The 27,081-nt window shown below is 39.5% G+C and overlaps 2 protein-coding genes and 1 non-coding gene across 11 annotated transcripts in view; 2 read left to right on the forward strand and 1 right to left on the reverse strand.

The window, feature by feature from the left end:
• The window catches only part of CPEB3 (cytoplasmic polyadenylation element binding protein 3), a 195,719-nt gene extending 173,061 nt beyond the window's left edge, over positions 1 to 22,658 (reverse strand). For 2 of the 9 annotated variants that reach the window (XM_058697162.1, XM_058697158.1), the window contains exons 1-2: positions 22,302 to 22,467; positions 21,580 to 21,665 (exon numbers count right to left, since the gene is read on the reverse strand). Coding sequence is in view for 4 of the 9 variants with exons in the window: in XM_058697153.1 (XP_058553136.1) it covers positions 22,244 to 22,331 (88 nt within the window). In the remaining 5 variants the exon portion in view is untranslated. Of the gene's footprint in view, positions 1 to 21,579; positions 21,666 to 22,243; positions 22,468 to 22,543 lie in introns of those variants that run through there. The other 7 variants (XM_058697157.1, XM_058697160.1, XM_058697155.1 and 4 more) reach the window with 5 other exon arrangements.
• On the forward strand, positions 6,368 to 6,474 carry LOC131494214 (U6 spliceosomal RNA). The gene has a single exon (XR_009253260.1). It is a non-coding gene; the product is annotated as a U6 spliceosomal RNA (small nuclear RNA).
• A 114-nt stretch (positions 22,659 to 22,772) lies between the features above and the next one.
• The window catches only part of MARCHF5 (membrane associated ring-CH-type finger 5), a 58,596-nt gene continuing 54,287 nt past the window's right edge, over positions 22,773 to 27,081 (forward strand). The window contains exon 1 of the mRNA XM_058697164.1: positions 22,773 to 22,904. Coding sequence (XP_058553147.1) covers positions 22,870 to 22,904 — 35 coding nt within the window. The 5' untranslated portion in view covers positions 22,773 to 22,869. The remainder of the gene's footprint in view (positions 22,905 to 27,081) is intronic.

Consider the following 27,081-nt stretch of genomic DNA (forward strand, 5'->3'; position numbering starts at 1 on the left):
AGTTACTGTTCTGATAATAACCTAATGTGGAAGTTTCTATTCTTTTGATATGTCAAATAAAATTAAGTCTCTTTCAGCATCCCAGTATATTCAATATTTTGTCATTCGTCATCATACCTTCATGTGATAAGGAAATATTACATATAAGTCTGTATACTTAGAGCCTATGATTATTAGCTGGAGATTCCATTTCAAATGTCATGCCAATGTGTATGCACATGTATTCCATTAAAGAAAAAGAAACATCAACAGCCTTCATCTATATTTCCTACGTTTCTAGACTTCAATTGTAATTAATTTTATTTTAAAACTGAATATTCATGAAGGTGGACAAAAAAGTACAAATTTCCAGTTGTAAAATGAGTCCTAAGGATGTAATGTACAACATGGTGACTATAGTTAATAATACTACATTGCATATTTGAAAGTTGCTAAGAGAGTAGACCTTAAAAGTTTTCATCATAAGATGGGGCACCTGAGTGGGTCAGTCGGTTGAGCGTCCAACTTTGGCTCAGGTCATGATCTTGCAGTTTGTGAGTTCAAGCCCCACATCAGGCTCTGTGCTGACAGCTCAGAGCCTGGAGCCTGCTTTATATTCTGTCTCCCCTTCTCTCTGTCCCTCCCATGCTCATGCTCTCTCAATAATAAATAAACATTAAAAAAATCTTTTTAAGTTTTCATCATAAGAAAAAAAATTATAATGATGTGTGGTAATGGATGTTAACTTATTATCGTGATCATTTTGCAACATGTACAAATACTGATTATTTTGTACACCTGAAACTAATATAATGTTCTAAGTCAGTTATACCTCAATTTAAAGGGGTGCCTGGGTGGCTCAGTTGGTTGAGCATCTGACTTTGGCTCAGATCTTGATTTCATGGTTCGTGGGTTTGAACCCTGCGTTGGGCTCTGTGCTGACAGCTCGGAGCCTGGAGCCTGCTTCAGATTCTGTGTCTCCCCCTCTCTGCCCCTTCCCCAGTTGCGCTCTGTCACTCTCTCAAAAATGAATAAACATTAAAAAAATTCTAATGTTCATATATATATTATGTATCTGTATTCATCTTAGGTCTAAATAATGCACAGTGGCCTACGTATTTTTATATAAAAAGTTTTATGCATCAAAAATTTGTGAACTTGGGGCACCGGACTGTCTCAGTCAGTAAAGCATGTGACTCTTGATCTTGGGGTTGTAAGCTCAAGCCCTGTGTTGGGTGTAGAGATTACTTAAAAATAAAATCTTAAAGAAAAAATTTGTGAACTTATGGAATAACTAAATTTGTACTCTTAAGAGATGTGCCCCACAAAATGGGTGAAGAGGAGTAGGAGGTACAAGCTTCCAGTTATGGAATGAATAAAGGCATAAAATAAAAGTCACAGGAATAAAGAATAAAAGGCACAGCATAAAGAACATGGTTAATAGTACTGTAGTAGCCTGTATGGTGACAGATGGTGGCTACACTTGTGGTGAGCACAGCACCATGTATAAACTTGTCCAATCACTATGTTGTACACCTGAAACTAATGTAGCATTGTGTGTCAACTATATTAAAAGGAAAAAAAAGTATCCCACGTTATTTTTAGATTTTACTGAACTGCAAATTGAGTCCCCTCACTACAATGTCATCTCCCTTTATAAACTGATATGATACAGCACCCCTCCCTCTAGTCAACTAGAGCTTATTCATTTTCCTACTCTTGTCATGGTTACTCAGTCATAAGAACCCTCTGAAAATATTTCAGGAAATATGGTTAAGTTTTATACAGGTCATTTTTCTCTCCCTATAATAACTATATTTTATATTTCAAATTTCCATTTTAAAAAATTATTCTGACAGGCCACATGTACTTTCAGAAGACTTCAGAGAAGCAAACCCTACCCCCATTAATGTTTTAAGTTGTCTTCAAATCTGACAGGTTCACCATTTCACTTTAAATGCTGTTCAAAAGCCACCCTCATTAAATGTAATCAACAGGCACCTCTCAAGGAGCTGGCTGCCAGTTTCAACTTCTATCCCCAAAGTTTTAGCTTTGGCTCTGAGCACTTTCCCAAGAGCTTTCCAAACACCTGCTAGACATTTTCATGCACAAGGTTCGTCATGTCACTCATCATTATCTATAGAACAAGAGTCAAACACTTACCCTATATTTAGGATTCTCTTCTTCTAATCCCAACCTATGTTCCCAGATAGCATTATCCCCACTTCTCCAGGCAAGTTGGTCTACTCAGGGTCCTGAAGCTTACTGTTGTTACCGATCCCATATGGAATGCCCTCCTCATCCTTTCTACTTATCTTAATCTCACCTTTTTTCACAGCCTCGTTCAAACACCAGTTCCTAACATCAGTTCCTATCCGTATCACACATTTGTTGCTTTGTATTTCTATTTATCTTTTCTGGTATAATTATATTAATCCCCAACTTGAACCCTAGGCTTCTTGGTGGAAGGCATGGCAAAGTCTGGTATTTTGCAGGGAGCTCAGTAATAAAAGCTAACATTTATGTAACACATACTGTGTGCTAGACAAAATGCTAAGTGCGTTCCACGTATTAGTTCATTTAATCCACGTAAAAAACCCATTAGATAAATACTGTTACTATCCCTAATTCCAGATGACAAATGGAAACTTAGAAAGGTGATTTACCTCCCCAAGGTTGTAAAACTAGTAAATGTCAGATCTAGTACCTAATTTCAGGTTTGTCTGACTCTAAAGCTGTCTCTTTGTTAGTGACTCATAAAAGCAGATCCTCTTGTCCTATTTGATCCACAGAGCCCAGAACACAGCTTGGGCTTCAAAGCTGTGAAAAGAGGGCAAACTGTGGCTCAGCAACTTTTCTTTCTCCCATTGATACAAGCCTTTTATACAATGACCTTTGCCTGAAAACCAGAGATAAGCTCTAACCAAAGGATTCCAAATTCCACCCATGGGCAAGACCCAGTCCCACTCTAGGGTGTTCTAAAAACAGCATGTCTTCAAGAGAATGAATCATCAAAAAAACCTGATTTTAGTCTTCAGGGATCTCAAGAGCAAGACCGGTCTAGGCCTGAAAATGATGTAGAAAGCCTTTCTTTGCCATAATCTCTGCTTTAAAAGCCAGTAATTTATAGGTGCTGTACAAGTTAGTGATCAGAGGGATCATCGAAACAAAGGGAAGGGCAATGGTCAGTATATCTACCCAGGTAACCCTTGGGTCCTAATATTTGAAACCAAGTAGGATTTGCCTTACATTGACAGACGGGATTACACTTTACCAAGCTTCCTCACCTTTATTATCTCACTTGATGTTAACGGCCCTGTGCAGTGGAGAGACAGCAGAGGTCCCTCATTGTGCAATGCACCAGAAGGCTAGTGGAGAATGAAATCTAGTATATGTTCTGCTCACTCAGCTCATGAACCTTAATGTAAAGCTGCATCTGCTTGGAAGAAGAGGCACCTTTTCCTAATTTCCATAAAGGGACTGTATGACCAGGTGACAGCCCCAAGAATAACTGTTGGAATCCCCACTTTAAACATGTAGATGTCCATTGTACCTAAATAAAGCTAGAAAAAATACAAAATAGAGATGTGGAAACTCAGGCTCAAAGACGTTTCAAGATATAGTTAATAAGTAGTGGATCTAAATTAGAATTCAAGTCTTCCAACTCACTAGGTGCATGCTTTTTCAACTACACTACAAGTCTCCCTTTGGTTCAGTTAATACAGGCTCTCTGACTTCTCATGTGGTCAGACTAGTATCTTCAGCGCTTTGCTGCAAACAGCTGAACCAAAATCTAGAGCTTTTTGGTGTAGCTCTGTCCTAAGGCCATAACTGTTCTCTCACTGAGGAAACTGAGAATCAGATAAGTGTGCCAACTGTACCAAGAGGGATACTATAGATGGATCTCCCATCACTTCTGAAAAAACAAATTGGACCATCTGCCCTAATGTTAATGGATTGTACATCATCACAGTGGCAGGGAATCAACATTATTAATATTATGGGAGGTCGTGTATGGAAAGGACATTGGATATGAAATCCAATTATCTAAATTTAGATACCAGAATTACCACTTGTTAGGTGCCTGGCCCTGGGAGATAACAAAAACAAATATTAGGCACATCTATTTGCCTTGCCATGTACTTTGTTTACATGATGAGAAACTGCACACAACCCTAAGAGATTATGTACCTTCATTATCCCCATTTCACAGGTGAAGATACTGAGACTCTGAGAAGTCCAAGTAACTTACCCTAGGTTATACCATTGGGAAATGAAGAAGCCAGGATTCAAACCGCACAATCTGATTCTAAAACCTATGTTCTCAATTTCTTAGTCTTTGTTTCCTCTAGAATTAAATAGGGATAATAACAATGGCTGCCCTACCTAAGTCAGAATTATATTAGTGTGTATGAGGGCATTTTTAATAAACTGTAAAGTAGTAAAGGTCAATGTATGAAATCCAAAGCTAATACTGACAGGCAGACAGGTTTACCTGGAATATCTACATTCAAGTACAGATTTGTCTCCTTTCCACTTAATATTGAGAGTCAAATGACCTATGTTAAGCCCATGCTTCTTGTAGCAACACTGATCTTGTTATCCAGACATTTCATAGCCCACCTCTTTCTATATCCTGTGTTCTCTACCATGGAAGCCGAGTACAGTGAGACATATCCTTAAATTGCTATAGGATACAGATTTTATTCTTTATTAGTTTCAAAATTAGTGGATTGAGAGAATTTCTTCATCATTTGGTGATGACAATGATGATGATGTTCATACTAACTGATCACTTAGTCTATGTAGGCATCTAGCTAAGCATTTTATATGCCTTATCAGTTAATCCTCATAATAACTCTAAAAAGACAGAAGCTATCATTATACTCATTTTTCAGATAAGGAAAGCAGGGCTTAGAAATGCTAAATAATTTGCCCAAGGTGACATATCCAGTCAGTGAATAAGCCCAGGTCTATTTTGATTCTAAAACTCAAGCTCTAAAGTTTAACTCTTATCCCTTACCTCTTGCCACACCCAGAGGACTTCCAGTGCCCACCTTTTCTTCTTTACAATCAGGCTTCTGCCTCCCATTGCTTCTTCCTTTAGTGACTGTGTATTTTCCAAACCAAAACTGAAAACATGTGATCAGACAATCTTAAAGAAACTCCAGAAGAATCCAGCACCTGGAGTTATCCTTCTCCTCCATATGATCACCTAGAACAAGCCCTATTAGAGCATTCTTGGCTTTTCTTTTGAGCCCAGGCCTGGCTCAGCTTAATGTTAAACCATCTCCTTTAATGTTAAACCCATCTTCACCCAAAAGCCTGAGAGTATCTTAGAGAATGAGACCTCAATTAGTCTTGTTATTCTGAAAAATTCCTCTCTTAAAAGAAACAGATGAAAGGAAGAAAAGTTCTACTTTATTTATTTATTTATTTATTTATTTATTTATTTATTTAAAGAAGGAGTGAGAGTGGGGGAGGGGCCCAAAGAGTGAGAGCAGGGGAGGGGCTGAGAGAGAGGGAGAATCCCAAGCAGGCTCCGTGCTGTCAGCACAAAACGCAATGTGGGGTTCAATCCCACAAACCATGAGATCATGACCTAAGCTGAAATCAAGAGTTGGATGCTTAACCGACTGAGACACCTAGGTGCCCTTTTTCTTTGTTAAATAAGAAGTCCTTGGGACATCCCTTTGAAACATCCCACACCCTTCCAGCAATGGCCTCTCCTAGGGAGAGCAGAGGAGGAAAAGAGTTAATCTCTTAAGGGAAAGACCTTGTTTTGTCTCTCCTTTTATTAAGTTTATTTATTTAAGTAATCTCTACACCCAACATGGGGTGTGGGGCTCAAACTCATGACCCAAGATCAAAGAGTTGCATGTTCTTCCCACTTAGCCAGCCAGGTGCCCCTGCCTCTCCATTTTAAAGTGGCTCTTGTTTCAGATTCTGTGTCTCCCTCTCTCTGACCCTCCCCAGTTCATGCTCTGTCTCTTCCTGTCTCAAAAATAAATAAAACATTAAAAAAATTAATTAATTAATTAAAAAAATAAAAAATAAATAAAATTAAGTGGCTCTTAGTTGCTGTTTGCACTGCAGGTACTCCCTACAAAAGAGAGGACAAAGGAAAAAAAAAAGTCCTAAATTTCACTTACAGAAATAATTTGCAAATTCATCCATTCAACACATTTATTGAGCACCTATTATGTAGTAGGCTCCCAGCATTCACAATTGCTCTCTTCCATCTAAATACAAGATCAAGAAGGCTCAAAAGCTGTATACAAGAAAAGATCTTCCTGCATAGGGGAAGGAAGGAATGGTTGTTGGAAAAATAAAAATAAATAAGAAAGTATCAGATAAATGTAAGTGCTATAAAGAAAAAAGGTGACGTCTGCTCGCTTTGCCAGCACATATACTAAAAATGGAACGATACAGAGAAGATTAGCATAGCCCCTGCGCAAGGATGACACACAAATTCGTGAAGCGTTCCATATTAAAAAAAAAAAAAGAAAGAAAAAGGTGATGTGATTGAGAGAATCTGATTCTCTCATTAAAGGTCTCCATGAATTGAACTTGCTCCTTAATTTAAAAGGACCCATCCAAGCAAAGACTGGTGGCATAGGATGGAAAGGGAACAGCTAATGAACAGATCCTGATGGAGGAGGAATAAGACTAGAGCAGAGATTGCCAAACTTTTTCTGTAAAAGAGCCACATGGTCAATATTTTAGGCTTTGTAAATCACAGAAGTTCTCCTGTATATAACTGGTTTTGTTCCAGTTGTTACAGTTGTTTTACAATCCTTTAGAAATGTAAAATCATGCTTAGTCCTCTGGCAGTATAAAAATAGGCCTCTGGCAAAATTTGGCCCCTGCCTTAGTTTTCTGACCTGTTTTAGAGGAACAGCTATTTACTGTAGCTAGAGGGCAAGTAAACAACGAGGAAAGTGGTACAAGATGGGATCTGAAAGGTAGGCAGGAGCCAGATCATGTAGGGTCTTTTAGACTAAGTTAAGACTTTGGATTTTTTTCTAAGTGTGATGGGAAATCCCTGGACAGTTTTAAGTAAGGCAGTAACATGATCTGCTTTAAGCTTTTAAAAAGACCACTGTGGTTCTCTGTAGAGAACAGATTGCATTTGGGATAAAAGTGGAAACCAAGGGGCACCTGGGTGGCTCAGTTGGTTAAGCGTCGACTTCGGCTCAGGTCATGATCCCACGGTCCGTGAGTTCGAGCCCTGCGTCGGGCTCTGTGCTGACAGCTCAGAGCCTGGAGCCTGCTTCCGATTCTGTCTCCCTCTCTGTCTGACCCTCCCCTGTTCATGCTTTGTCTGTCTCTATCTCAAAAATAAATTAAAAAAATTTTTTTAAAGTTAAAAAAAAAAAAGAGTGGAAACCAAGAAATAGTTGATTAGGAGGCCAGCTATTGTATCATCCAGGCAAGCAAAGAGGGTGGTGGTGGTAAAGATAGAAAGTGAACTTAACACCCTCAGTGAAAGCTATGTTTATCACTGATGAACAAAATCATGGATGGATTCTTGAAATTTTACTTTAAAATCAAAAGAGTTGTATGAAGAACTTAGGTTGAGCTATAAATAGTATTAAGTTTGATTCATAGGAAAATCTTAGTTACTCAAATTTTTAGCAATATTTTGACATTTTTGATTTATAGATATTTGACTTTCAGGAAGATCATCTTTACCACTCTCTTCCTAGTAAAATGATTCACAGTTTCTCCTCTGATTCCTCATATTCATTATTTTCCCCTTTTCACCTAAATGTATTATAAAGTAGACTTAGAATGTTCCTCTCATTTCAGAGAGCACTGCAGTCAACCAAAAGATAACTGCTCTTTTAAAAATCTGAGAAACTTCCAACTTCCCTTGGCAACACACCCCTCTCTCTCAAAATTCCCATCACAAGGAAGTTGTAAATGTAAGTGGTTCTCACACTATCCAAAATCATTTCCTTGTTCTTTCTCTAATAAAAATATTGCTAAATTTTGAAAATTCATCAAGCTGTACCTATACTTTGGGTACTCTTTTTGTATATTTCTCGAGACTTTTTTTAGAAACCGGGGGTGGGGAATGATCCAGACACATACATAAAGAGGTTCCAATGATGGCAACCTTTAGGGGGTAGCCAGATGAGACAGTGTCAATGGTTGAGTTCCTTGGAGACAGATTCTGAGACCAAGTTTTGCATGCAAATGATTTATTGAGGATAGGACACAACTGAAAAATATACGTGCAATGAACTAAGGAAGGCAGGAAGAGTCAGAGAGATACACTGACCCCCAAAGTGGTTACAACTGAGTACTCAGTCCATCTTGTGATGAGCTCTGGAGCTGAGACAGCCCTCAGACTTGTCCTCAAATGAGGCAAGGAAGCTAAGTCTTTGCATCTTATCACTGGCTGTGGGCTCCCAGGAGCATAACCTAGAGTGAGGCAGTTCCCTGCATCCTAAAGCAATGCCCAGTAAGAACAAAACAAAGCAAAGCTTCACATCACCAGGAGCCAATATTCCCATCAGCTATGTGATAAGCACCTTCCCTATGAAGAGACGATCTCGGTTGTAGCATCACAACATCCACTACAGAGGGACATTCAGGTATTCTCATGTAGTCGGTTTACTGTTTAATGTTTGTCGTGGTGCATAGTATTAATTTAACATGGGTATACCGTATTTTAATTAAAATACTCTAGTAAAATTTAGTGTGTCAAATATACTAATTAGCGTGCTAATTAGTATTTTCACTAAAATACTTTTATTATGTAATATTTTACCATGGGCACACAACATTTTTATTAAAAATAAACAGAATTTGGGGCAACTGGGTGGCTCAGTCGGTTGAGCAGTTGAGCGTCTGACTTCAGGTTAGGTCAGGATCTCAGGGTCTGTGAGCTTGAGCCCCATCTCAGGCACTGTGCTGACAGCTCAGAGCCTGCTTCAGAGCCTGTGTCTCCCTCTTTCTCTCTGCCCCTCCCTCTCTCTCTCTCTCTCTCTCTCAATAAACATAGGAAAAAAAATTTAAATAAACAGACTTCATGTTCCAGTATTTAGGAACATACTTTTAAAACATACTGCTGGAAAAGTGACTCAAGTGCCATTTCAACTGTGTACCTTTATGCAGTTGGTGATTAAATTTGCATCAATTTTTACTCTTCCTTCTATCAAGTCATATGGCTCCTTCTGTGATAAGACTCCTCTATCCTTTCCTGTCACTGCCACCAATTCTGGTCCCCATGTTCATCTCCTCAAACCTAAAATGTCTCCTGTGTCCAATTTCATCCAAGTTGTTACAGGGGATATGGGAATGTTCCACTTCATAACTTGTATTAATTCCTCAAATAGTCACTGTAAGGCTTTAGGTAAATAACTTTAGGCAAGAAGACACAATCCCTCCATCTCTTATAAACATTAATTTCCAGTGAGTAGGCTTTTGTCAATATCATGATAAATAATTTCATAGAAGCTGTGATAAAAATGCCATGAAAAAGTACCAGATGTTATGAAACCATATGATGTCAGGACATGGATTGGGGGTCAAAATGTTTTCTAAAGTAAGCAAGCTGAGGGGTAGCTTAGTCGGTTGATCATCCAACTCTTGACTTCGGCTCAGGTCATGATCCCAGGGTTATGGGATTGAGCACTACATCAAGCCCCACCTTGGGCTCCTCGCTAAGTGTGGAGTCTAAATAAGATTCTCTCTCTCTCTCCCTCTGCCCCTCTTCCCAGCTCGTGCCCTCTCTCTCCCTCTCCAAAATTAAAAAAAATATATTGTGTAAGTAAACAAGCTGAGCCTTAAAGAGTTCAAAAGAAGTGTGTTCCATTCAAAAAGAATACCAAGGTTCCTCCTACCTTTAGGCTCTGAAGAGGAGGCAGCACATTGTACTCAAGGAACTAGGGAAGAAAGCCAGTAGCCAGCCAGCATTCTAGAGCTTAGGTAAGTAAGGGAAACTGGTAAGTAAGCAAGGGCAATATAAAACCATTACAAGTAGGATTTTATTTTGGTCTTTTTCGTCTTTTAATTTTGAGATAATTTCAGAATTGCAAAAATATTATAAAAAATAATTTCCCTATACTTTTCAACCATATTCCCCAAATGTTAACAATTTAAATAGCTACAGTATAATTATCAAAATCAGGATATAACATTGATTCATTACATAATTTGCATACCTTATTTTACCAATCACCCCACTAATGTCCCTTCTAAGAATCCAATCCAGGATCACACTTTCACTTGTCACGTCTCCTTAGTTTCCTTTAATATGGGATAGTTCCTCAGCCTTTATCTTTCATGACCCTGACACTGTTGAATGGCACCAGCCAGTTATTAGGTAGAATGTACCTCAATTATTATTCATCTAATGTTTCCTCGTGATCAAATTCAGGCTATACATTTTTGGCAATAATACCACAAAAGGGATACTGTGTCCTGCTCAGTGCATCATTTCAGAAGGAACAGGGTGTGGATTTGTCCCATGTGTTAACTTTGATCACTTGGTTAAAGTAGGGTCTGCCAGATTTCTCCACTGTAAAGCTATTATTCACTTTTTACTTAAATATCTTTGGGAAGACACTTTCTATGTGAATATTCTGTTTCCCAACATAATTTCACCCAGTAATTTTAGCATCCATTAATGATTCTTGCCTGTATCAATTATTTCTGTGGTGTTTGCAAATGGTAATCTGTGCTCTTTATCAACTCTTCTACATTATCTGGAATGCTACTCTAAGGAAGAGTTTTTCCTTCTCCCCTGATTTAGTCATTTATTTTTATCAGTAATGACTCATGGATTCATATTTTATTCCATGAGTTATGATTCATTAGTATTAGTATTTTGTTACTCAAAATGTCCCCTATTCCACTAGAATCCCTTCAAGTTGATTCCTAGGTCTTTTTGACATGCTCCCATCTTTTTTTGAGCACATCCCTACTTTCTGTCACCGCAGATTTTCCAGGCTCATGTACTTTTCCTGAGCCAGTTTAGAATTAGCAAAGAGCTAATTTCTCTAAAGAGCTTGGGTTCCCTTTATTGGAGATACCACTAGATATATTCACTGGTTCTGGGGTGTCATTGCTTCAGGTTCTCTGAGCAGATAGAGCTAGAAAGTGTATGTATGCATACCTCTGTGTAGATCTATTTATATCTATAAAATCATAAGTTTGTATTGATACCTCCAATTCCAACCAAACATTACAGGGTTCATTCTAGCCTTAGAAGTGTCTTGCTTTTTTTGAATAAATATTTACTGAACACATGCCATGGGCCAGGCTCTGTGCCAGACATTGGGGATGTAATATTGAACAAAACAGGGGCGCCTGGGTGGTTCAGTCAGTTAAGCTTCCCACTTAGGCTCAGGTCATGATCTCATGGCTTGTGAGTTCCAGCCCTGCTTCAGGCTCTGTGCTGACAGCTCGGAGCCTGGAGCCTGCTTCACATTCTGTCTCCCTCTCTGCCTCTCCCCCCCACCCCCCACACTCTGTCTCTCTCCTTCAAACATAAATAAACATTTATAAAAATTTTGAAAATACATTGAACAGATAGGGTCCCTGTCCCTGCCCTCATGAAGCTTAGATTCTAGAAGGTACAATATATAGATTATTCCCCTTTTCTCCAAAATTGCTAAATTTAAATTTATGCTTTCCATTGGCTCCTTCTCACCAGGATTTAAACAACCCACAGAAAGATTTTAAGCAGATAACATGATCAGTCCTTTTTTTTTTTTTTTTTTTTTTTAGTTCTACATTTCTTAAAAAGTCACTCTACTGGAGAGTCAAAGGAAGAAAGAGCAGACTAGAAGGCCAATTGTCAAATCAGTTGAAGGGGGAGAGGGGTTAAAGTGAATGCAGGGAGGCAATTTGAGGCTGTTAAATAGTACAAGGTAAGAGAACACAGTCAACAGGACTGAGGTGAAGGCAGAAAGAATGGAAATAAATGTATTTGAGAAATATTTAGGAGATAAATGGACCATATTTTGTAACTGACTGAGGGGTAGGAGGATGAGGTAAAGGAGAAAAATGACTCAAGGAGGACTCCTAGGTTTTTCAGAGTATGTACAAAAATACTGATTCACATTTCCATATATTGTATATATGACTACATGTCTCTTCCGTTAAATTGTAAGCAGCCTGATGACAAGAATAGTGTAATACGGGCACCTGGGTGGCTCAGTTGGTTGAGCATCCGCCTCTTGATTTCAGCTCAGGTCATGATCTCATGGTTAGGTTCATGGGTTCAAGCCCTGCCTTGAGCTCTGCACTGCCAGCGCAGAGCCTGCTTGGGATTCTCTCCCTCCCTCTATTCTCTGTACCTCTCCCCACCCCCATTGTTTTCTTTCTCAAAAAAAAAAATAAATAAATAGATAAAATAAAATAAAAACAGTGTAACCATGTATTATTCATATCTTTGTATCCCCAATATCTCTTACAGTGTCTGGTACATAGTTGGAGCTCAAGAAATGTTGAATAAATGATTGAATGGATGACCCTCCTAAGACTTACCAAGTTGAGATTTCAGCTGTAGAAGCTCAAATTAGATAGAACACCTTCATAAAGGCCTAAAACTCCCTAAGTAGAGGGAAACTACTTACGCTGAATATCTACTCTCCCAAAAGGGTATATCCTGGTCTATTAGTTTATTATGTATACTTTCTCTTCTACCATTAACTCATCTTACCCAGGACTAAAAGCCAGAAGCTATAAAATAGAGGTGTTTGGCTATAACAACAAATTTCTCTTTTCACCTATCCAATTGCCAAAAATTAATGCCTATTAATTGCCTGTCCCTGGCAGGGGGTGGAGGTAAGGTGAGGCCTCTGTTTCCTCATCTCTCAAATGGGGATATGGGGCTGAGATGAGATGTTTCTAGCCTCGAGCAGGCATTCAGTAAAAGTTGACACGCTGCCTTTCTCTTCACATATTTATATACTCCTTCAAGACCCAATTCAAACCACTCCTCCAACTAGGAAACCTGCCCAGACTGCTCCAAATATGAGCAACTTCTTTTTCCATCTCTCAGCTCCTGGAATACTTATCTGTAAAATTCTTCAAAAATTAACCAAGGGTAGTCATGTGATTGCTTTTTTACTTTCCTTTTTACTTGTTATTTAACTATTCACATACTCACACACTGTTCTCCAGTAAAGTCAGATATACTGGGATTCAAATGTCAGCTATGCCATTATTTGCTATGACTTCATCTTCCCAATTTTCAATGTTCTCATCTGTGAAATGGGAGACCTAGATACCTATCTGGTAAGATTGCTGTTAGGATTTGAAATGATGTGTATAAAAAGGGTCCAGCACATGCCACATATTTGGTGGTCAATAAGTAGATGCCAACAAGCACCAGTGAGGGCAGCTGTCAGATCTTTTTCAAATTTCAATCCTGTTCCAGATACGGCACCTCACAGTGTGCCTCACACATGGCTGATGTTTGATATTTATATTCCACCTTTTCCAAAAAAGATTTAAGGCAGCTAGGTGTTCAATAAATATTTGTTAAATGATTACAGGCCACACTTTCCAGTCAGATGTTCTTTCTTCCTTTCTGCTTTTCCATAATAAGCAGAGCACCACAATATTGTGATTTTTTTAAAAGCTTTTAATCATCCTTCACCTGCAATGATTTCTTCTGTTGTTTTTTAATCTAATTAAATAAAACCTTAACTATAAAATACATGTTCATGGTGAAAAGGAAAATATTATGAGGTAATAAAATGAAAAGTAGACTCTTCTCCCCATATTCAGTCTCACTATCCAGAGGTAATATTTAAAAAAAACAAAAAACAATTTCCTATATATCCTTTTAGAAATCTTACATATACATCCTAAATTAAAAAAAAAAATAAGTGGGATAATACCTGCTTTTTTCACTTAATATATAGGTAGTATTTATTGGTTTTGATGTTTGGCAACTATTCTACCTTCTTTATTACTTAAAGATTTGCCCTGATTTAGCCTCTTAATAATATAAACTCCACAAGGATCTTTTCATTTCTTTTGCTCTACTCTATCCACAGCACCTAAATAAAACCTGAAACATAAACATATGGTCAATAAGTATTTGCTAATGAATGTACTTCCTTTTGAGGAATTGCCTTCATTCACTTACAGTATACTGCCTGCCCTTAGCCAAGTGGCAAGGAACATTGATTAGATCCTCCCTCCTTAGATTCTGAACTGTGAGCAGAATAAAAACAGTTGTAGTTTATTCATTCCAGTGCTGTACCCATTTAAACATGGAATGTTTTGCTACCAATATTCTCTGGTGTAGCTCCTACTTCACTGTTCCTAGCCTGGTCTTGCCTTAAGCAACTCATATCTTTTCAACGAATTTCCCTTCAGTTAAGTTAGTTCAGAATATCTCAGCCTCAGCACCACTTTTTTTTTTTTTAAGATTTTATTTTTTAAGTAAACCCTACACCCCACATGGGGCTTGAACTTACAAACCAAGATCAAGAGTTGCAGGCTCCACTGACTTGAGTCAGCCAGGCGCCCCAGCACTACTGGCAGTTTGAGCTACATAATTCTTTGTTGTGAGGGGCTGTTCTGTGTATTACAGTACATTTAGCAGCATCCTTGGTCCCATCAGATGCTAGTAAAATCCCCTTATGTAACAATCAAAAATGTCTCTACACATTAGCAAATGTCCCCTAAAAGGCTGAATTATGTAGTTGATTTCTGTGGAACAACAACAAAAAAATCCTAACTGATGGTTACTAAATCTTTGGCAACTTTTCCTTATGGCCTGTATAGAAATACCTCATTTGTTCCAATAGCTCAGCTATATATTATTATGTTCTATGGGTGTGTCATATGTTATTAAATCAGCCAACTAATAATGGATTTTAAGGTTTTATCTGGTGTCATTTCATAATTTTTTAAATTATTTATTTATTTAGTTTTGTTCAACACTCTTTCCTCCTTTTCATTTATTTTCTACTATAATCCTGCCAGAAACTCCATAGAGGAGTCATGATATTACACCAAAGATTTATATCAAGGAAACAAGCTTAGACATTCACAATTTACTCAAGGTCAGAGTATCTATTTACTCACTTCCTATTTAAGTAGATCTGTTTGATACCAAATTCAGTGTTCTAAGAACACTCCCCTTTTATAGAATATATTCACATTTGAATTAAAAAATACTTAATCCTGATGCTATAAGCGTGATCTATTTCAGAAAAAAATGATATATTTTCTTCATCAAAATTAAAATTTCCTATTCTTCAAAAAATATTCCTGTGAAAAAGATGTGAGTTGGAAGAATAAACTTTATAAAAACACATCTCTCATAGAGGACTTCTGTCCAGAATGTATAAAGAGCTCTTAAAACCAATAATAAGGAGGGGCATCTGGGTGGCTCAGTTGCTTAAGGGTCCGACTCTTGATTTCAGCTTAGGTCATGGTCTCAGTTTGTAGGATCAAGTTCTGCATAGGGCTCTGCCCTGACGGCATGGAGCCTGCTTGGGATTCTCTCTCTCCCTCTCTCTCTGCCTCTCCCCTATGTGCACATTTGTGCTCTCTAGCCCTCAAAAATAATCATTTCAAAAAACAGCATTTAAAAAAAACAGTAAGAAATGAGTAAACTCTGTTTTTGTTTTTGTTTTTTTAAGTTTTTATTTAAATTCTAGTAAGTTCACACGCTGTGTAATATTGATTTCAGGAGAATTTAGTGATTCATCTTACATATAACACCCAGTGCCATTATTATTTTTTTTAAGATTTTATTTTTAAGCAATCTCCACACTCAACATGGGACTTGAACTCACAACCCCAAGATCAAGAGTACATTTAGTATCCAGTGCCATTGTTGATGTTTTTTTAAGATTTTATTTTTAAGTAATCTCTACACTCAACATGGGACTTGAATTCACAACCCCAAGATCAAGCGTTGCATGTTCTACCAACAGAGCCAAGCAGGTGCCCCTGATCTGGTGTTACTTTAAATAGCAGCTTTATGGAAATATAATACAAACACATGTAATTCATCCAATTAAAGTATACAATTCAGCGGCTTTTAGCGTATTCAGAGTTGCAATCCTCACTACAATCAATTTTAGAACACCTTCATCACCTCAGAAAGAACCTCCTGCACACCTTAGATGTCACCACGCCCAAGACCCCATCTGCCATAGTCCTAGGTAACCAATAATCTATCTTCTATCTCTTAACATTTCATGAAATGGAATCCTAGAACATGTGCTATTTGGAACTATTTCACTTAGTGTAATGTTTTCAAGGTTCATCCATGTTGTAGCATGTATCAGTACTTCATTCCTTCTTATTGTTGAACAATATTCCATTGCATGGACACAACACATTTCATCTATCCATTCCTCAATTGATGGGCATTGGGCTGCTCCACTTTTTGTCTATTATGAATAATGCTGTTATGAATGTTCACGTACAAGATTTTATGTAGGCATGTTTTCACTTCTCTTGGTTATATACCTGGGGGTGGAACTGCTGGGTCATATGGAAACTAGGTTTTACCTTTTGAGGAATTGCCAGAGTGTTTTCCAAAGTGGCTGGACAATTTTACCTTCTCAACGGCAGTGTACTAGAACTCCAATTTCTTCACATTCTCACCAACATTTGTCCTTTTTTTGAACTGTATCTCCCTAATGGTTAATGTTGGTTAATGGTAATGTATCTCTCTAATGGTTGGTGAATATCTCTGTATGTGTTTACTGGCCATTTGTATATCTTTGGAGAAATGTCTATCCAGCTCTTTTGTTCATTTTTTAATTGGGCTATTTGCCTTTCTACTATTAAATTGTAATAAATCTCACGTATTCTAGATACAAGTCCCTTTTCAGACACATGATTTCCAAAATTTTTCCCCACTCTGTGGGATGTCTTTTCATTTTCTTTTTTTTTTTTTTTTCATTTTCTTAACAGTATTCTTTATAGCACAAAAGTTTAAATTCTTTATTGTCAGTCTTTCAGGTAAAAATAGTCTGTCATAAGCAGCCAGTTCAGTTTGCATCTCAATCATTTGTATTTCTCTGAGACAACTATCATATTTGGATGCAGATGTGTGCACATTTCCCATTTCATCACACAGAATATTAAAGATGTGTGTATGTAAGGGTCACGATTTAATCAAATATTTTTTACTGCTTAATCAAGAGCATTCTTAAGTGAACTTTTGGTTTGTTTTTACTGCATGTGCATGGTGGTGAAAAATATATAACCATTAGTACAGGTTAGTACCAATGCCTTTAATGGTGTTAAGGCACAAGAGGTTTCATCCATCATTGCTTGTGCCATCAAAGTAAATGCCAATGCAGTGAAAGGGCAAATAATGTTTTAGTATTATTATGAAAATAATCTTGACCTCAAGTAGCCCTAGGGATCTGCTGGACCACATTTTGAGAACTGCTGCTCTATGACATCCATGTTTGTTTGAAAATGAAGAAAATTCATTATATGTACATTTTCTCATAAAACTGATACTTCAGGGACACAAGAGGGATACAAGAGGGAATATGTGACAAGTTATCTGTGATTTTTGTCTACCTTTGACACACCATTGCATATCCCAGGGACACATAACCCAAAGAGAAATTTAAGCAAAGATAATGAAAAGTAATGGGTCTTCCACCATATTTATGAAGAAGTGAAGAAGGCAAGTTAGTGCATGATGATATTATGTAAAATTATTTACTCTTTGTAAACATCTACTGCATTAGAGTGGATATAAGCTGTTAGGATTCTATTCTCTAAGCAGCAAATAAAGATAAATAGGTTTTAGGCTGTCCACTACAAGGGCCAGTGAAGCCTCTGTCCAGAATTAAGCCAATTCAAAGTAATCCTATAGATTCTAAGCCAGTAAGATGTACTCTGGGGACCAAAGTCCCCCCCATAAAAGTCCTTTAGAGACATTATCTACTTAAGAACTACTTAGCCTATCCAAGGATCTTCAAGAACTAATAGCTGTGTTAAAGTAAACTTTTGAAAACAGTTCCAGACCATGGCCAAGTTACTGAGATCTAACTTGTCTTTGTTTCCAATTCATCCTGCATACTACTTCAAAATTAATCCCCCTAAATCATTCTCACCTTTATTCAAGAACTTTTAGTAATGATTAAGAGCTAACACCAATAGAGCTCTTACCATGTGCCCAGCACCGTACTGAACAATTTAAATGAATTTTCTCATTTAATCCTCCCAGCAATCCAATGAAGTAAATGCTACAGCTCTTTCCCTTGGAGATGAGGAAACTTGACTTAAAGAGATTCAGTAACCTGCCCACAGTTGCTGAGTTTCTGAGTGGCAATGCTAAGACTTAAACGTAGGCTCTCCACCCACTGCAGTATTTCCTCAGATACCAGTGGTCTAATAATCACTTACAGAACTTGTTAAAGAACAAAACAAAACAAAACAGCTAATTGGGCACAATGACAAGGCACATCAGAATTTCCAGGGTGAGTCTCTGACTCACAGCAGGCTTAAGAACCATAAGTTAACTTCCCATTCTCTATTCCTAAAGAATAAAGTTGATTTCCTATATCTAAACTACTCCTCCCAGCAGGATTCTAGGATAAGGGCAAAATTCCTCAAATTAGTCTACAAAGTTCTTCATTTTCTATCACTTGATTCACCTTTTTGGTCTCATCCTGCCCCAAGTTCCCTTTTTGTTTCAGGGCCCCCCATTCATCACAGGCCTTTCCTTCCCTGGATATTTGCACATGCTGTTCTTTGGCCTGGATTGCTCATTCCTCCTCCTCTTCTCTAGTTAACTCTTGCTCTTCCTCAGGTTTCAGCATAATGGACACTTCCTGAGAGACACTTTCCTGACCTCCCTATCTAGGTCAATTCCCTAGCTATAATCTCTCGTAACACTATGTACATTTGCAAATTTAAAAAAATGATGTGATTCTCTCTCACTATAAACTCTACAAAGGTAAGCAATATGCTTGCTTTTGCTCATTATTGTATCCCCAGTGCCTATCTTATTCGTGCCTGTCACATAAATAGTGCACGTTCAATAAATATTTGTTGAAAGAATAGATTCAAGGCCTTTTTATCTATTCCCTACTTAGCCAAACAGTGTATTTTTCACTCTCACTCAACAGAGACCTACAATAACAGAGGTTAACTCCTCTCTCTACATCTTTTCATCCTTATCCAGACCCAAGACCCTTCTCCACCTCCTCATCTACATACACCTACAATTCACTTATTCACCTACAATTCTTCCTACTGCTACAAGGTAGAGCCTAAATTGCCCTTATTTCATAAAGTTCTCTTTAATACACCAGCCCCTAACAGATGCCTCTAAACCTCTAAATCACTTCATATTTCCACGCTATTCATTTGGTACTTCATTATATGATGCCACATATCATTATGTAATATTTCATATGTAATTACCTTGTTTTATTTTTTTAGTATAAGCATCATTAGGGAGTTTGTATGTTCTTAAAACAGTAGTTTAATTGGCTACTGGAGTACCTAGGCACATCATAAGTCCTCTGTAAATATGTGCAGAGTGAATTAATGAAGAACTCTCTTTGGCCTGTAATGTGGACTCAGCCTGCAGTTTATTACCAAATTTAGCAAATGACAACTCTCCTTGGAGGGCACTTGTTTATTTTATACTATTTCTCCATATAATATCTCCAGAGCCCCTTTGGCAGACAGTTCAAAACAAGGGTGATGGAAGAACATTAAAGTAATATACTATTTTAAATTTCCAGACATATTTAGAGCACTTCTGTACTCAGCTTATTCTAAACCCATTACAAAATTATTAATATATTCCATATTCTCTAGGATTCCATAACTCTCTTGCCTGAATATCATTTACCACAAGCCTCTAACCCTATATAAAATGCAGTATATTTCAACTTTTTCCCCCCTCTGGTGAGACTCAGATCTAAGTAATTAAGACTTTTTTCCTTCAAGATCAGAGACTAAATTGTAATTCCAATTATTCTGAGTCTTATTTTTAAATCCAAGAGCTGAGGAAAACAAAGTTGACAGACAAATTGAAATTTAGGTTATACGTGTCACCCATTTCAAATACAAGGAATTAATTTATTTCATGAGTTTTATCAATCATGATTTTTACCCATACTAACTAAAATATATTTAAAAATTAAAACTCTATAGTAAAGAATCATGAGATGTCCTTATGAACATTTTATATGGAGCTAATTACTTTTTTAACAGCTTTATTGAGATATAACTTACATACCATAAAATTCACCCATATTGTGTACAATTCAATTTTTTTAGTATAAAGAGCTTACCATCATCACTAGAATCTAATTTTGTTTTATATTATTTTTTAAACTGGGATATGATTCACAATGTTGTGTAACTATCACCATTCAAATTCTGGAACATTTTCTTCACCCCAAAAAGAACCTTGTACTCATTAGCAGTCTCTCCCCTTTTCTCTCTCACCGCGCCAGCCCTAGGTAATCACTAATCTACTTTATTTGTCTATGAATTTTTTTATTTTTAAAATTTAATATAAATGGAAACATACAATAAATATGTGGTTTTTGTGACTGGCTCCTGTCACTTAGCCTACGTTTTCAAGGTTCATCCATGTTGCAAGAATCAGAACTTCATTCCTTGTTATCATCTAATAACATTCTATTGCATAGATATACCACATCTGATTTATCCTTTCATCAGTTGATGGATATTTAGGTTGTTTCCACTTTTTTGGCTATTAGGAAAAATGCTGCTATGAAAATTTGCATACAAGTTTTGTCTAGACGTGTTTTTATTTCTCTTGGATAAATAACAATGAGTGGAATTACTAGGTCACATGCTAATCACTTTTAAGATGAGTAACGTTTATATTTTTTTCTATTTTGAAGGATTTTTGACACAGCCAGGAAACAGACTTTTCATGAAAATTCTAATATAAAACCCTTTTGAAAGATAATGTTAATCTGCACACAGCTTTGTTATGAACAGACTGTATCGTATTACTTTGTAAGTGGGGGTTCAAATATAAATTCCAAAATGAGGTGAGAACTCCTTTTAGCGTAAATCATAAAACTAGATGGGAGTTTGCGCTAGCCTACTTAATCAATATGCTAGGATTAAATTCTATTTTTTGAGCAGGATATATACATCCATCTCCTTGCGGTGCATAACTACTTAAGAGATAAATACACAGTAAGGGAAGGCTTACCCAGTAGGAGGAGCAATAAATAGGAATTTAAAATACCAAAAACCCTGAGTAAGTTAAATTCTTATTTCCCTCCACTAGCGGGGGCCTGTTTTACATTTCGTGAGAAAAAGGTGAATCGTTAATTATAAATAGTCATGTAAATTCCCAAAGCCTCTCATAAAAGCATCTTTCAGAAATTGGAGGCCAAATAAACTTCTGTTCACATGTTGTTGTTGTTGTTGTTTTTTCTGGCAGTGTACACTCTAGTTCAAATATATTCAGGAAGCAAACTTGAAACAATTAAGAGCTGATTGTAAAATTCCACATTTAAAAAGAGCGTAAAAAACACACTTTAACTTTAAAGAAAAATCAAACATCTTGCAAGACAAATCAAACATCTTGCGGCAGAAATTAGGCATAATCAAGGGAAAACTACCCAGACGTCCTACCAATCACAGCACTGGAGAACGCCACAGGTCGTCCAAAAGACGCATTCGTTTTAGCCAACAGCTCTTTCCTCCCGCCAAAGCTGTCCCTAGAGCGTCAGAGAATAACCCATCTAGTGATTGATGATTTTTCCCTTTCGATTCCCACCCCCTCCCCCCCACACACACACACATCCACCTGCTTGGAGGTGTCAAAGCGACTCTAAATGGTTAACAGTGACCAGCAGCACAGAGAGAAACAAACACCCCTGACAACCCACAGCTGAGTAAGCAAGAGCTGTTTATTCACGAACATGTTCCATTTGGAGACTGTCGGCGAGCCCTTGAAAGACCAAGCACATTATAGAAGGCTCTTAGAGAGGGAGAGAATAATCTTTTCTCCCCCACCACTCCCCCAAAACACACAGTGAGAAACTCGGGTGGGAACCATCTGGTTAAGGCGGCCCCCACGCCCCCTTGGGAATAACCTCCCGCACCAGTGCATCCGTCCCCTTGCGGGGGTTGTGTAACTCCCCAAAACGAGCTCAGACGCGGCAGAGCCTGGCCCCAGCGCCGAGGGCTTCCGAAGGCACTTCTGCCACCCCCACCCCCTCCACGGCCCGCCCCGACGCCGCGAACAGGGCTGGGGACCCTGAAGAGAAATGGCCCTTCAGCCCCCTCCCCTCACCTGGCTCGGTCCCACCTGAGGGCAAGAGCTGAGAAAAGAACAGGCAGGGAGGGCTGACCTTGTTGCTACTGACAGTGGAGAGGCACATCCTGCTGCTTCCTGGAAAGCGGCCCGAAGGACATTTTTCCCCCTGGAGGAAGGAAACGGGAGGGCGCCGGCCGGGCGGCTGCGGGCGCGGCGGCGGTGGTCGGGGCGGGCTGTGCAGCCTCCAGCGGGGACGGTCCGAGGACTACATCTCCCAGGCTGCTCTGGGCCGCCTTGCGTCGTGACCCCGGCGCGCACGGAGGCGGTGACTCTTACCTCACAGAGGTAGCTCCTCCGCCAGCAGCAACTCGGCGCCCGCGGTCCATGGACCGGAACCCCGGGCCGACGGGCAGGAACCCGGGCCGCGATTGCCGCCTCCCCGCCCCAGGCTCCTCCTCCTCGCTCTCCACCGCCTCCTCCGGACGCCCGCAGGACGCGCACCGCCGCCTCCGGGCTCGCGGAGCCACCCCGGGAGGTTGGGCAGCGGGTTCGCGGCTGCCGCCGGACTGAGGCCTACTCCGCCGCCTCTCAGTGCTATTGTCCCTGGGCCCGGCCCTGACCAGGTCCACTGGGGAGGGCCGAGTGCGCCGGCTCCGCCGAAGATGCCGGACCAAGCCCTACAGCAGATGCTAGACAGGTACGGGCAGCTTTGGGGGAGAAAGCGAGCCGCAGACCCTCGTCTGGCGCTGGTCCTGCCCGCGCCCGGCCTCGAGGCTCTCCGTAAGCGGAGCCCGGCGTGCCGGGAGGAGTTCCACGGCCGGGGGGCCGTGTGAGGGGCAGAAAGTTTGGAGTCCGTGCTCGGGGAGGACAGAGCGGGCGGCTCGGATGCGTAGACTTAAAGCGAAACTTAGGGAGTGGCGTCGAGTTTTGTTGGAACGCCCTTTTCAAGTGAGGGGGGTTTGGGTTAACCCACGGCGTTAGTTTCTTTTTCTGTTTCTTACACTCCTCCCCTCCCCTCCCCCCAAAACTATGTTGTAACGTGTTTGCCAGCGATGTCACCGGCAACAACAACCAGACTATCTTTCAGGGGAATGATCCCCTACGATTTTAAGACTCTTTGCAAAAACCAAGGGTAAGTAAGCATTCTTTTGAGAAGCCTGATAGTCTGATTTTATTCCTCCTTTCCCCCATCCCATCCCCACCCCCAAACTGGAAGGGCAAGAGTATCCGCAAGGGAGCTTTAACGGCCAGAATAGAGGTTGTGGAAAACAGCCACATGAGTACAACACTGAACAGTTAGCACATTTTATGATTCGTTGAGTTCACTAAGAAAGTTTCGTCTTTTACTGGGGCCAGTGGCCCATTCCTGGGGGGCTCCAGACAGTAAAACTCTTTTTTGCGAAGTCGGTTGCACCGCCCTCTGCTGTTCAAATTCTAGTTCATGGGTTCTTCCATGAGTTTTTGGAGACTCAATCCACCTTTCTCCCTCGCCAGGTCTTAAAGTCCTGGGAATATTACAGGCTAATACATAATGTTTGCAGTTGCTTACAATTGTCAGACCACTTGCCACCTTGTTAAGCAGGTGGTACAGTTCTTTGTACAGAGTAAAGTTCTACCAATAAGACGTTAAATGAAAGGCCTCCCTTAACTGAGATTATACCCAGTTAAATGCTGTTTGGATCAGCCACACCCAGAACGAAAATCACCCAAGAGTACATCTCCTCCCAGAGTGACAGAACAGACATTTCCTTTGGAGCTTAGAATTTGAGACACCAGAATTGATAAAAATCATATTGTGGACTTTATTCAGTTAGGGGTGACCCAGTGATTAATTCAGCTTTGTTTAAGGTCAGCATTCAGGTCGGGTTGTCAGGTTGTATTGACTAACCCCTTTTTTAATATAAGTAGTTTTATAAGCTCCTAGAAAGCAGAAACTTTCTCATTATTTATCTTAAATTCTAGAACAGAGCCTGGTACTCAGTAGGTCATCAGTAAATATTTGTTTTATGAACAAATGCATGAACTTTTGTGTCGTTTTCCCCAGTTGCCTCAGGGTGTGATAAGTTAGCAGGTTTTTCCTTCATTCTAATTCAGCATACTGGCAAATTGCGTAGGACTACTAACATATGCCCAGAGAAGACCACCTGTGTCCACTGCCAGTTCCAATCAATTTTTTTTTTTACCGTTTATTTATTTTTGAGACAGAGAGAGACAGAGCATGAACGGGGGAGGGTCAGAGAGAGAGGGAGACACAGAATCTGAAACAGGCCCCAGGCTCTGAGCACTCAGCACAGAGCCTGACGCGGGGCTCAAACTCACGGACCCGAGATCGTGACCTGAGCCGAAGTCGGACGCTCAACCGACTGAGCCACCCAGGCGCCCCTGCCAGTTCAATCAAATGAGACCCTATTCTGGTGCGGGATATGTTGTACTTAGTTTTGTTTTTTTTTTTTTCCTTTGAGTGTCTGGTGCTTTCACTCTTACATAGGTGACTTTTAGAAAGATTTTTGTGTGCAAAAGTGACCTGGCTTTCATACACTCTTTAGAGATTTCCATAGAAGTAAAAAGCCAAGGAGTGCTCATAAGGCATTCAGAACTTCTCAACGGAAACTTGGCAATTCTGACTCCGTTTATTGAAGGTGATGACTATAATATTGGCTTATCTTCATCTTTTGTACCTTTTTGACATACCTCAAGGTAGGTTAAGATGACGAAGACTTTTATTATCTCAGTAGTTTGCAACCAAGCTTCACGTTAGAATCACCTGGAGAGCATTTTAAACTATGGATGGATGCCTAGCTCTGTTCGAGACCAATCAGATCACAAATTTCTGAAAGATGGGGCCTGAGCATCTGTAGTTTTAAAAGCTTTCCAGGTGTTTCTGATGTGGTTGAAAACCACTGCTGTAAACCCTAAGGGATTGTTTCATGGTAAGAGTAGAGATTCCTGAAGAAAAGTTTGGGCTTTAGAGACAGTGATCTTGAAATTTTCATTTTGCCATTTACCAGCTATGTGAATTTTTGCACTTAAATCTGAGGCTATCCATCCTCACTTATAAAATAATATCCTACCTCACAGGATGTTATCAAATGAGAACACGTGTAAGCACTTTATAAAACAGTAAAATGCTATTTTATGTATTAGGCACACAGAAGGTGCTTAAGATTCTCATATAACCAACAGTTGTGGCAATCCCCCCCCCCCTTCCTTTATATTTGTCATCTTAATGTGGGCTGGCCCTGCATACAAGTTGAATACAAAGATGATTGATTCAGGGGCGCCTGGGTGGCGCAGTCGGTTAAGCGTCCGACTTCAGCCAGGTCACGATCTCGCGGTCCGTGAGTTCGAGCCCCGCGTCAGGCTCTGGGCTGATGGCTCGGAGCCTGGAGCCTGTTTACGATTCTGTGTCTCCCTCTCTCTCTGCCCCTCCCCGTTCATGCTCTGTCTCTCTCTGTCCCAAAAATAAATAAAAAATGTTGAAAAAAAAAAAAAAAAAACAAAGATGATTGATTCATTTGAGGAATACTGACAGGCCCAACAGATTAAAATATGTCAACCTATTAGGGCTTATAATTGGTTTTTGGGTGGCAGGTTTTTTGTTTTTTTTTTTTAATTTTTTTTTTAACATTTATTTTTTTTTTTTTTAATTTTTTTTTCAACGTATTTTATTTATTTTTGGGACAGAGAGAGACAGAGCATGAACGGGGGAGGGGCAGAGAGAGAGAGAGACACAGAATCGGAAACAGGCTCCAGTCTCCGAGCCATCAGCCCAGAGCCTCACGCGGGGCTCGAACTCCCGGACCGCGAGATCGTGACCTGGCTGAAGTCGGACGCTTAACCGACTGCGCCACCCAGGCGCCCCACGTTTATTTATTTTTGAGACAGAGAGAGACAGAGTATGAACAGGGGAGAGGCAGAGAGAGAGGGAGACACAGAATCTGAAATGGGCTCCAGGCTCTGAGCTGTCAGCACAGAGCCTGACGCGGGGCTCGAACTCACAGACCGTGAGATCAAGACCTCAGCCGAAGTCGGACGCTTAACCGACTGAGCCACCCAGGTGCCCCGGTGGCAGTTTTTGAGGGACAGAATTTAGCTCCGAAACCTGCCTATATGTTTGTTTTTCTGATGCAGATTTTGTCCTTGAGAAGACTAAGGAAATGTGTGCAACGCATAAGTTGTTTTTTTTGCCTCTAGGTTAAAAGTTAGGTATTTGATAGTGAATTATTAAGTATTTGTATTTATTGAATTTATATAGTAAATATTGAGTGCCTACATATACCCAGTACCACTCTAGATCCTTGGTAGTAAACATAACCGAAAATGCTCGTATGGAGCTTAAATTCTAGTGAGGTTTGTTCCAATAAACTGTGAAATTAAATGAAGATTGTGTTTCATTGTAACATGGATTGTGTATTCAGTTTATACTACTTAGTCTTTCAGGGTTTTTTAACTAATGGCAACTTTTTTTTTTTTTTTACATTTATTTATTTTTGATAGAGACCAAGCACAAGTAGAGGAAGGGCAGAGAGAGAAGGAGACACAGAATCAGAAGCAGGCTCTAGGCTCCAAGCTGTCAGCCTAGAGCCTGATGTGTGGCTCGAACTCACAAACCATGAGATCATGACCTGAGCCAAAGTCGGACGCTTAACCAACTGAGTCAGCCAGGCTCCCCAATGGCAACTTATTAATAGCTGAAGTTGAACTGCTTTGTCCTTTGTGAATAAATTTAATTTAGCAATTATTTATCTTGATAAATTTTATTGCAGTATTTGCAGGTGAAAAGAGTATATATAGATATTTTGATTGCCTTTCATTTTGGTAACAATAAGCACATGTCCTGTGTAAATTTATTATTGAATCTTTTAAATTGCTGT

This window comes from Neofelis nebulosa, chromosome 13 (genome assembly GCF_028018385.1).
Source record: "Neofelis nebulosa isolate mNeoNeb1 chromosome 13, mNeoNeb1.pri, whole genome shotgun sequence".
Taxonomy (NCBI): domain Eukaryota; kingdom Metazoa; phylum Chordata; class Mammalia; order Carnivora; family Felidae; genus Neofelis; species Neofelis nebulosa.